This window comes from Leptonychotes weddellii, chromosome 12 (assembly GCF_054177405.1).
Source record: "Leptonychotes weddellii isolate Sample4059 chromosome 12, ASM5417740v2, whole genome shotgun sequence".
NCBI classification, from domain to species: Eukaryota; Metazoa; Chordata; class Mammalia; order Carnivora; family Phocidae; genus Leptonychotes; species Leptonychotes weddellii.
This window is the reverse complement of record NC_138380.1, coordinates 65018512-65029926: the sequence shown is the minus strand read 5'-3', so window position 1 is coordinate 65029926 and position 11415 is coordinate 65018512. Positions and strand designations below refer to the sequence as shown.

Below are 11415 nucleotides of genomic sequence, written 5' to 3'. Positions count from 1 at the left end.
CTGGCCACCCTTCCTACCCTTTTCTTTCCTCCCCCCTTCCCCCTGCCCCATCCCCCACCCACACCAGGGCCAGGAGTCTTAGACGACAAGACAGGATGCTTTCACTAAGACAAGAGAAAAGCCACTTCTGAAACCCAGAGCAGATATTAAAACTGTTCCACAGGAGGGAAAAAAAGGGAGGGGAAGGAAAAATTAAAAAGTCAATAAAATAAGATATATCCAAATGTGGTAAAGATAGAGAAGGAGATGGAAAATATAAAGAGAAGGAGTAACATATATTTAATTAGAGTTCCAGAAGGAGAAAGTGAACATAATTGAGCAAAGGCAATATTTAAAGAAATACTGGCTATGGATGCTCCAGAACTAATGAAAAATATGAATCAAGAGATCCATGATATACAACATATCCAAGCAGGATTAATAAAAAGAAGTGTCATTCTAAAACTACAAAACAGTAGAAACAATGAACAAATCATGAGAGCAGTCAGAGAGAAGGGAAGGAACACCTATAGAGGAATGACAAGATGAGAACAGATGTCCTAGCAAATTAAGTGAAAGCTAGAGGACAGTGGAATAACTTATTCAAAATATTGATAGAAAGCCCCTATCAACCTTGAATTGGGATCCAGCCAAATTATCATTCAAAAATAAAAGGAACAGAAAAACATTTACAGATAAACAAAACTGGGAACTTCTACCACCAAGGGACTTGCTCAAAAGGAACTTCTAAAAGATATACTTTAAGAGGAAAAAGATACCAGAGGATGGTCTGAAATTCAAGATGGAATAGTGAGCAAGTAAAATGGTAGTCACATACGTAAATTCAAAGAAATAATGGTCTATATAAAACAATAACAGTGCTTCATGTATGGCATTTAAAAAGAACTGGAATATTAGGAATAATGTATGAGTCAAGAATCTCCCTGAATATTACAGAGGATAATGATAACTGCAGTGCAGAGACCTTTGCCAAGTGATTAAAGTCAACATCATCACTACATTATGTACTTCAAGATATAGAGGACTGAGAAGGGCTAATCACTTTGTGGTTTTCTTGCCAAAAGTGCATAACCTCAATCCAATTAGGAAAAGACATCAGACAAATCCAAATTGAGGGACATTCTGCAAAATAACTGATCAGTTCTCTTCAAAAATGTTGAGGACATAAAAGACAAAGAAAGACTCAGAAACTGTCACAGATTGTAGGAGACTAAGGAGACGTGACAACAATTTTATATGAGATCCTGGGTTAGACCTCTGGTACAGAAAAAAAAAATTACTGGAAAAATGTAAATTTCAAATAAAGTCCATAGTTTAGTTAGTAGTATTATACCAATGTAAATATTGCAACTTCTCTGTAAATCTAAAATTATTTCAAAATAAAAACAAAACCTGAGCTAAAATGTTCTAAAGTCTTTTTTATGTGAGGTGGATGAGAAGTTGTTCAGCTTTAAGAATGTGTTGGGCATGCTTGATAAAATTTGATAAATTTTTAAGAGTTATTAACAATAAAAATAGAGGGAATAGATACCAGACTTATAAAGAGAAAAACTTTAAGATGAAATACACAAAAGAAGAACAATAACAATATTTAGAGAGATTTTTTAAGTAAAAAAGGAGAGAAAGAAATTAGAAAAAAATTTAAAAGAAAGTATAAACAAGTCCAAATATAATCAAAATAAATGTGAATGGACTAAATAACCAATTAAAAGTCAGATAAAAAAAAAAAAATCAAGTGCTATTTATGAAAGATGACTCTAAAGCATAAGATCACAGAAAGGTTGAAATTAAATGGAGGAACCCATGTTATATATGGACCTTGATTTATGACAAAGGTGGCACTAAGATCACTGTGGAAAGTATGGCTTTTGATTCTGGGTCAACTAGGAATCCATATAGAAAGAAAAAGATATTTGACCCCTATCTTGCCATCCACAAAAATCAATTTTAAGTGGACTATAGATTTAAATGTGAAAAGTAAAACAATGAGAAGACATTAGGATAGAGAATGAATTAAGTGAACAGAAAAAATATTGTAATAGTAACAGATTGGAAATAACATAAATGTCCATAGTAGGAAACATATTAATAAATTATCTTCTATCCATGCATAGAACTAACTTCAACAGAACCTTAACCACACCAGGCCAGGCTGGGGTTTAATCAACATATTTTTAGCTTTTGCTTTAACTTAGTGTTAAAGATTATTAAAATTACTGTGTCCAAATCATCTCCACTCAAAGTTTCTCAAAATGTATGGCTTACGGCTTTCATTTTAACTATGGCTGAGTCAAAGCATTTGGTTGTATAATTTTCTATTTCCACAATATGTTTTGTCATATTTTAATTTTATGGTTTTTGCCATTTGTGCCTTAAGAAGTTCTTCTATATTTACTTCTCTGTTGGTCAGGATCCCACAGGAGAACATGCTCCCCTCACATTGAGTAATTTGAGGAAAGTTTACCACAGAGTTTATTTACAAAGGTAGAGTGTAGGGGAATCACAGAGGATGGTGAGCTCCACTGTTACTCCTAAGCCTGGTAGGGGACAGAGAACCCAGACAGTGCACTGTGGACAAAGGCCACCTGACTGGAGCTTGGACTTTGGATAAATAAATACAGTCAGCAGCAAGGCTGCAGCAGAGAGAGCTAGGGGAATAAATCCCCACTCTCACTCTCCTCCATTCTTATCTTCTCATGCAGCTCCCTTTTGGCTGAACCCGTATGAGGTTCAGAGAGCATGAGGGACACTGAATGCAGTCCATACAGTTTAGCCCTTTGGAGCACAAAGCAGAATTAGAGGGTGGAGATTACAAAAATGACCACAAGTTTTTCCAGTGTTTCATGTGTCTCAAGAAGTAGAGTCTATTTCCTCACCTCTTGAATCTCACTTTGGCCATGCGACTCAAACTTTGGCCAATGGGGCATTAGCAAACATACACAAGCAGAGGTTTGAAAAGCACTCGGACACCGCACAGTTTTTGAGACCCCTATCAACTATGCAGTGTGAAGTCTAGTTAGCTTACTGGATGATGAGAGACAGTTGGCTCATTATTCCAGCCTTCAGCCAGCCAACACACAGAAGCAGAGTGACCTAGCTGACTATCAGCTGACCACAAATGCATGGGTGAACCCAGCCACCACTATCAGAAGAACTGCCTAGCTGAGCCAACCCTAAATGGCTTAGTCACAGAATTGGGAGCTTAAAAAAGTGTTTGCTGTGCAGCAAAGACTAACTGGTGTAAGTGGCAAATGGAATATATCCAGCACAAATGTTTAAAAAATTTATGCTTTGCCTTTCACAGTTAGTTCTTTAATCCATATGGTATGGATTATTTTGTTTATGGTATGAGGTAGGGATCTAATTTAATTTTTCTCATATGTCTAGTCAGTTGTCTCTGCAATATATTCAATAGTAAATTCTTTCTTCACTGATTTCTAATGCTGCCTCAATCATATATATGTGTAGAGCTGTTTCTGGAATTTCAGTTCTATTCCTTTTACCTATTTGTCTAAGTTTGCATCAATACCACATGTTTTGATGATTATAACTTTATAATGAATCTTGGTATCTGGTAGAGAAAGTCTTCTCCCCTTATTCTTTTTCTTCAAAATTATGATGGTTATTCTCAACCCTTTACATAGCCAGATCAATTTCAAGACCTGTGCATCAAGTTCCACAAAATGTCTTGCTTGTATTTCAATAAGAATTGAATTAAACTTGTGAACTAATTTGGGAAAGAAGTGACACATTTATGATACTGATTCTTCCTATTTAATAACATGGTATATCTCTGTTGCTATTGGGAATGATATCTGATTTCTATGTCTTTTTTTAGTTTTTAAAATATTCATATATAGGAACACTTGATTTTTTTTAAATATTTTTTTTTATTTATTCATTCGAGACACGGAGATACAGAGAGAGAGAGAGAGCATGAGCAGGGGGAGAAGCAGAGGGAGGGGGAGAAGCAGACTCCCCGCTGAACAGGGAGCTCGATGCAGGCCTCGACCCCAGGACTCTGGGATCATGACCTGAGCCAAAGGCAGACGCTTAAGCATCTGAGCCACCCAGGCACCCCAGAACACTATTGATTTTTATATGTTGATCTTGTCTCCAGCAATATGACTGGGCTGTCATATGAGTTCTAATAACTTTATACATTCTACTAGATTTTCTATAAAGACAATATTACAAATATTGGCAGTATTTATTTCTGCTTATCCTATTCTCTGACTCATTTATTGTCTTATTGAATTTGTTAAGCCCTTCAGTAAGAACAATGTGGAATAGAAGGAATGATAGCAGCTATTTTTGTCTTATTTTTTAATCTACTAATGTGGTATATTACATTAATAGGTTTTCTTTATTGAACATCTGGCATTTTGAGGGTAAATCAAACTTGGTCATGATATATTGCCTTTTAATTCACTTTTGAATTAAATGTAACAGTTACTGAGAATTTTTATACCTGTGTTATTAGTAATTTTGTTGATAATTTCCTTTTCTATAATGTCCTTATCCAGTTTTGTTGTCAAGGTTAACCTCATAAATTGAGCTGGGTAACTTACCCTAGTTATCTGTTTGTTGAAGTATTTTATATGTTATAGGGATCATCTGTTCCCTAAAGGTTCTGTAAAATTTTCTTTTTGATCTCTCACTCATTAGATTTGATGGTTACTGGTTTGTCCAAATTTTCTTTTTCTTTTCTTTCTTTTTTTTTTTTTTTTAAAGATTTTATTTATTTATTTGACAGAGAGAGAGAGAGTTAGCGAGAGCAGGAACACAAGCGGGGGAGTGGGAGAGGGAGAAGCAGGCCTCCCGCTGATCAGGGAGCCCGACGCAGGGCTCAATCCCAGGACCCTGGGATCATGACCTGAGCCGAAGGCAGACTTTTAACGACTGAGCCACCCAGGCGCCCCCTTTTTCTTTTCAAGACAGATGGTGAAGTAACTACTTTCTCCTGGATTCATGTTTCTATATAGAGGAAATTCTAACCCTTATTTTTATCTTATTTCCACAGTATCTCCTCTACAAAGAAGACTTGAATACCTGATAAGCTCATCTCCTTCTGGGTTCCCCCCCGGTCTTTCTGCCTGCCAAATTTATGTTCTAGTGAGCTGTCTTCCATAGAATAAGAGGGTTGACTACCTGTTGGGGGAGCCGAGATTGTCCATCTGTGTGATGACAAAGTAATTACGTTTAATTCAGGGGGGAACTATCACAAGTCCACTTAGCTACAGACCAAAGCCACTTTCTCTAAACTGTTTTATCAGTAATACAAATACAAATACATTTTGACCCCCATCTGCTTGGTTATATTTAATGATAAGGAACTTGGGAGGAGAAGAAAGGGTGTTATTCTTTGACTGCTCCTCAAATGGCAACATCTGGTGCCTTGGCTGAACACTTTGAAAATAAATACAACTGGAGAAATTAAGTCTCTAGGGTGGTAAGGGTTCATGGCTTATGGCTGTAGAGTTTTGACCTCAACATTTTGTAGCAGCCCAGATTGTGCTTTTGGCTTTTGTGGGGATGGCGTTTTCAGGTGGCTTAAGCCCTTGGTCCTTCTTTAGTAAGCATGGCCTACATGGGATTGTGATCTTGATGGGTTACCACAGTTTATGGTAGTTTTGTCTCCAGGTGTTTGGTGGTTTTTCTGCAAAAGGGTACTTTTTGTTTTATTTTTTTATTGTGGTAAAATATATATAAAATTTATCATTTTAATTATTTTCCAGTGTATAGTTAGTAGCATTAGGTACATTCACATCATTGTGTAACAAGAGTGTAAGATGAAAAACTTACTAAACAAAGGCTGCTCTGGTCTCCATGTCTGGGTACCTACAGACTGACTATGAATGCTGCATCCAATTGGGACTGCTAATAAAGGAGAAACAGAGTCAAAGATGAGATCTCCTATTCTATTGGCCCAAATTAGTTCAAGTGCCTAACCTTGAACCAGTGACTGTGGCTAGGAGTTAGAGTAATACTATTTTAGATAGTACTACATGGCTCACCCCTACAGCCAGGGGTGGCATTTGCCCACCCCAAATATCACAGGGGAAATATATATATATGCATGTATATATTTATATATACATAACTGAGAGAGCAACCCAAACCCAAAGGAAGAACAGATGCTGGAGAAGCAACTATGATGTCCCCTTTAACCACTTCTTAGAGATAACCAGTGATAAATACCATACATATTCTTTTTTTTTTTTTTTTTTTTACAAAATTGAGGCCTTACTATGCAGTATCCTTGTCTAATATGGTAACAGTAGCTATATGTGGCTATTTCAATTTAGATTAAATAAAATTACAGTTTAGCCTCTCAGTCACACAAGCCATACTTCAAATGCTTAATAGCTAAATGTGTCTAGTGACTACCTTATTGAACAGAGCAGATACCGAACATTTCTAACATCACAGAATATATATATTGTAGTTAACATACCGTGATTTGAAATAAAATATTTGAAAAGCTTATCTTTCATGCCTGCAAAATATTCCATTGAAGTCTGTGTTATCATTTGTATGACCATTATGTGAACATTTTAAAGGCTGATAAATAACATTCTAAAAATGTACAGGAGAAAGTCTTTTTCCCTTCGTCCTCACAAGCACTGAGAGACTCATTTAAAAGTAAATACTGCCAGTCGAATAGGCAAAAACAGATCCCAACTCTGTTTTTATAAATATTAGTTAAATTGAAGAACAACCCTCTAATTTGTTACATATCTGAAAGACATAGGTATTAACCACAAGACATTTTTATGTCCTGCAGTATCAACAAATTGTTTCCTGGAGTGTGGAATAAAGGCCACTCAACAGAGGCTAAAGCAACGCGGGACAGGGTGCACACACGCCAGAGGTAGGTATCCTTGGGGCATCAAGAGGGAGGACGTAAAGAGCTGTAGATGTTGAGGGGAAATGGGAGAAGAAAACCTGGGTTTGGCTTGTCGGGTGGCCTAAGTAATAGTGCGCTTTGCTTCACCTGGAGCCTTTCGCAGCGACTGCAACTCGGGCGGCGGGCAGGGCGGGGGATGCGCTCAGGGGAGCATCCAGCACCTCGGGCGATAGCGGTGGCCTGCGGCCCCGCATTGACGCGACCCTGTGCCGCGGCGACCGTGGCGAGCGCCTGGGATCGGCCGCGCCCCTGCGTGTTTGTGAGCTGGCCCCGGGTCACACTAGGACGCCTGCGGGGAGGCGTGGGGGGCCTCCATTCAGTTCCCCAGGCGGGACGCGCGCAGGCGGCCACCTATGGGGCAGAGACCTCGATGTGCTCCTAGATGTGCTCCTACCGAGCTTTGTTTTCCTGCCTGCGAGGCTAACAGCAGGTGATAGAGGCATGGTGAAAATGGCACTTAGTGACGTGGAGGACCCATTTCATAGAGCCCGGCCTTTTCTGTCTCGGTTATCCATGGGGCCATTCTTCAGCGCCTGCGGGCTCCCAACCCACTAATCAGTGGGGGCTGAAGGTACGCTGCCCGGGCCCAAGAATAACCGAGCCTGCTCATCTCGGGGAGGTGGCGATTGTGCCACTGTTGAAAGGGATCGCCAACATCCGGAGGATTGGGAGATTTGCAGGCAGGAGTTCTGCCTTTGCATTTACCAGGAAAAGTACTGGGAAGTGAGTCTAGGGACAGGAGAGGTGGCTGTGCTTTGAGAAATCTCCCGAGGTGACTGTGACTTGCCTTCTCCCATCATCTAAACAGGACAAATTGAAGTTCCAAGACTGTTTTAGTCCTAGCCTAATACAACCAAAAACACGGCATTTATCAGAAAAAAAAAACAAAAAACAAAAAACAACAGGAAGTCTTTGTAGAATATGAGGAGGTAATTGAAAACCAGATATAGAGCTTTTAGAAAAAAGAAATGGAAAACTTAAAAAGGATCTTGTTTGATTTACTAATACAAATACCTAAAATATAACAAAATTGAAAAAATCAATGGGTTTTACCATGATTGAATAAAGTATTCTAAAAATGCCCCTTGAATTCATTCATATCTTTTGATAAACACTATTGCATCCTGTTAGAAGGTGATGGTTTAGAGTATTCTTATTAGAGTACTAAACTAACAGAAAACCTCCAAATATATTATCCATAGACTCATGTCAAAGGCTTTCCTTTCATTTGCAGAGGACCTTGTCTGCAGAGTAGGGCACTTGACCTTGGTGAGGAGTCACAGCCCTTCTGGTTATCAGGGTGGTTGGCGCACCACTTTCCCCAGCCCTTTTCCATAGCCTGCAACTGTTATCAGATTGTTTTAGTATATGGACCTCCCAAACCCTCGCATCACCACCAAATTCCAATTTGAAATTTAAAGTTGAATAATGGGCAGCAGCAGCTCTTTCTGCCCACGGGTCCTGTCCCCGTGCTTTAATAAAATCACCATTTGCACCAAAATAAATAAATAAATAAATAAATAAATAAATAAATAAATAAATAAATAAAGTTGAATAATGAATGCAGTTAACTTCTCAGAATTTATGAAAAGCAGTGAGGTTCCCTTTTCTATAATTCTACATGTGTAGCCTTTTCATATCCCATTCTGTGGATTGAATTTGCAAGTTGTCATCTGCCTAGTTAAGAACTTTGTGCCTAATTGAAAATACATGTAATTTGCTGGTGTTGCAGAAGTCTATGTTTTGTCTTTTTTTCTAAACTGAGATATAATTGACATATAACATTAGTTTCTGGTGTACAAAATAATGGTTTGATATTTGTATATGTTGCAAAATGATTTACCACACTAAGTCTAGTTAACATCCATCCCCATAAGGTTACAAAAATCTTTTTCCTGTGAAGAGAACTTTTAAGATCTACTCTTTTAGCAGATTTCAAATATACAATAGTATTAACTATAGTCACCATGCTGTACATTGTATTCCCATGACTTATTTATAACTGGAAGTCTGTACCTTTTGGACTGCCTTCACGTATTTCACCCACCCCCTCACCCCCTGCCTCTGGCAACCATCAATCTGTTCTCCCCATCTATGAGCTTGTTTTTGTTGTTTTTTAGATTCCACATGTAAGTGAGATCATATGGTATTTTTGTTTCTCTGTCTGACTTACTTCACTTAGCATAATGCCCTCAAGGTCCATCCATGTTATAGCAAATGGCAAGATTTCTTTTTCATGGCTAAATAATATTCCATTGTAAAAATATAAAAATATGGCACTTTTTTTCCTATCCATTCATGGACATTTAGGTTGTTGCTGTGTCTTGGCTACTGTAAATAATGCAGTGAATATGGGGGTACATGTATTTTTTTTTGAGTTAGTATTTTCATTTCTTTTAGATAAATACCCAGATATGGAATTGCTAGATCATATGATAGTTCTATTTGTAATTTTTTGAGGAACCTCCACACTGTTTTCCATAGTGGCTGCACCAGTTTACATTTCCACCAGCAGTGCACAAGGGTTCCCTTTTCTCCATACCTTTGCCAACACTTATAATTTCTTTTCTTTTTGATACTAGCCACTGTAACAGGTATGAGGTGAGATCTGTTGTGATTTTGATTTGCACTTCCCTGATGATTAATGATGCTGAGCACCTTTTTATGTGCCTGTTAGCCATTTGTATTTTTTGGGAAAATGTCTATTCAGATCCTCTGTCCATTTTTAAATCATATATATATATATATATATTTTTGCTATTGAGTTGTAGGAGTCCTTTATATACTTTGGATATTGAGCCCCTTATCAGATATATAACTTGCAAATATTTTCTTCCATCCCATGGGTTGCCTGTTCATTTTGTTTATGGTTTCCTTTGCTATGCAGGTTTTAATTTGATATAGTCCCATGTTTATTTTTGGGTTTTGCTGCCTTTGCTTTTGGTGTCAAATCCAACAAATCACCCAAGACCAATGGCAAGGAGCTTACCTTCTGTTTTCTATTTAGAGTTTTATCATTTCAGGTCCCATGTTCAAGTTTTTAATCCACTTTGTTAATTTTTTTGAGTAGGCTCCACACCCAGTGTAGAGCCCAACGCAGAGCTTGAACTCATGACCCTGAGATCAAGACCTGAGCTGAGGTCAAGAGTTGGACACTTAACCGACTAAGCCACCCAGACACCCCTGTGTTAAATTTCTGTGCATAGTGTAAGACAGTGGTCCAGTTTCCCCAGCACCATTTATTGAAGAGTCTTTTTCCCATTGTATATGATTGGCTCCTCTGTTGTAAATTAGTTGGCCAAATATGTATGGGTTTATTTCTGGGATCTCTATTCTATTCCACTCACTCATATGTCTGTTTTTATACCAATACTATACTGTTGAAAATATATATAATTTGCTGATATTCCAGAAGTCTATACTTTTTCTTGTTCTCTTAATTGAGGCATTAAAAGCTGCTGCTTAGTATACTTAACTTTCTTTACTCAGAATAAGGTAGAAATGAAAAAAGCTTCTTAATTTTAATATGGCAATTTATATTACCTTTGGTCTTTGGACCAAAGTTTTCTTATCCTTTTCTTTCTTTCTTTTTCTTATAGGGAGTTTACAAAGTTTCTGACTTGTGATTTAAACTCCACATTAAAAAGCAAATTGGATTATCTTTATCTTCACTTAATAACTGTCTCAAAGTTTATTCATAACTAGAAAATAAATTTCAAAAACATTTTGTCGTGCTCTCATCATAATGTTTATCTGATCTATCTTGGAATTTTAAGTGTGAATGATATATTTTACCATTCATTTCAATGACTGATTATGACTAAGAAAGATGGGAAACTTACTAACTTTATAGCACTCAGTAAAGCCCTACTTTTACACTGTTGCAACATAAAATAATACGTGGTGTATGCACATCCATCTATTTTAAAGTAGTAAATATCAAGTAAGCCAAAGTTCAGATAAAGTTAATTAAAATCTAACTTTTTTTTTAAAGAGGACTCTTTTTTTTTTTTTAAGATTTTATTTATTTGTGTGTGTGAGAGAGTGCGAGCAAGAGCGCAAGAGCAGGGGGAGGGGCACTGAGCAGGGAGACTACCCCAGGCTCTGGCTCTATCCAGGACCTTGAGAATCTTGACCTGAGCCCAGGGCAGACGCTTAACCAACTGAACCACCCAGGCGCCCCTAAAACCCCACTTTTAACTATATACAGTTAGTTACTTCTGAGTAAAATGGTTGAAATAAAAGCCTAGACTGGCTTTTCTTCCTCCTAGGGTTATGTGTACAAAACTATTCAATATTAATTGGGAACAGACAATCTAGAAAGGAAAAATAGCACACATTCAACTTAAGTGAAAATTGTTTATCCATTTTTGTCTGCAGATGACTTAGATTCTTTCCCTTTCACTGCCCTACTGGTATATATTCAGTAAATACAAGCAAAAAGTATTATCAGCATCTGTAAAATATAACTAGGAAGGAGTGTTATTAAAACATCGCATAGCACA

The 11415-nt window shown here is 37.5% G+C and overlaps 1 protein-coding gene across 1 annotated transcript in view; it reads left to right on the top strand.

The window, feature by feature from the left end:
- The window catches only part of LOC145716576 (uncharacterized), a 94320-nt gene that overhangs the window by 40475 nt on the left and 42430 nt on the right, over positions 1 to 11415 (top strand). The window contains exon 3 of the mRNA XM_081800577.1: positions 6788 to 6874. Within this exon, the coding sequence (XP_081656703.1) occupies positions 6788 to 6874 (87 nt within the window). The remainder of the gene's footprint in view (positions 1 to 6787; positions 6875 to 11415) is intronic.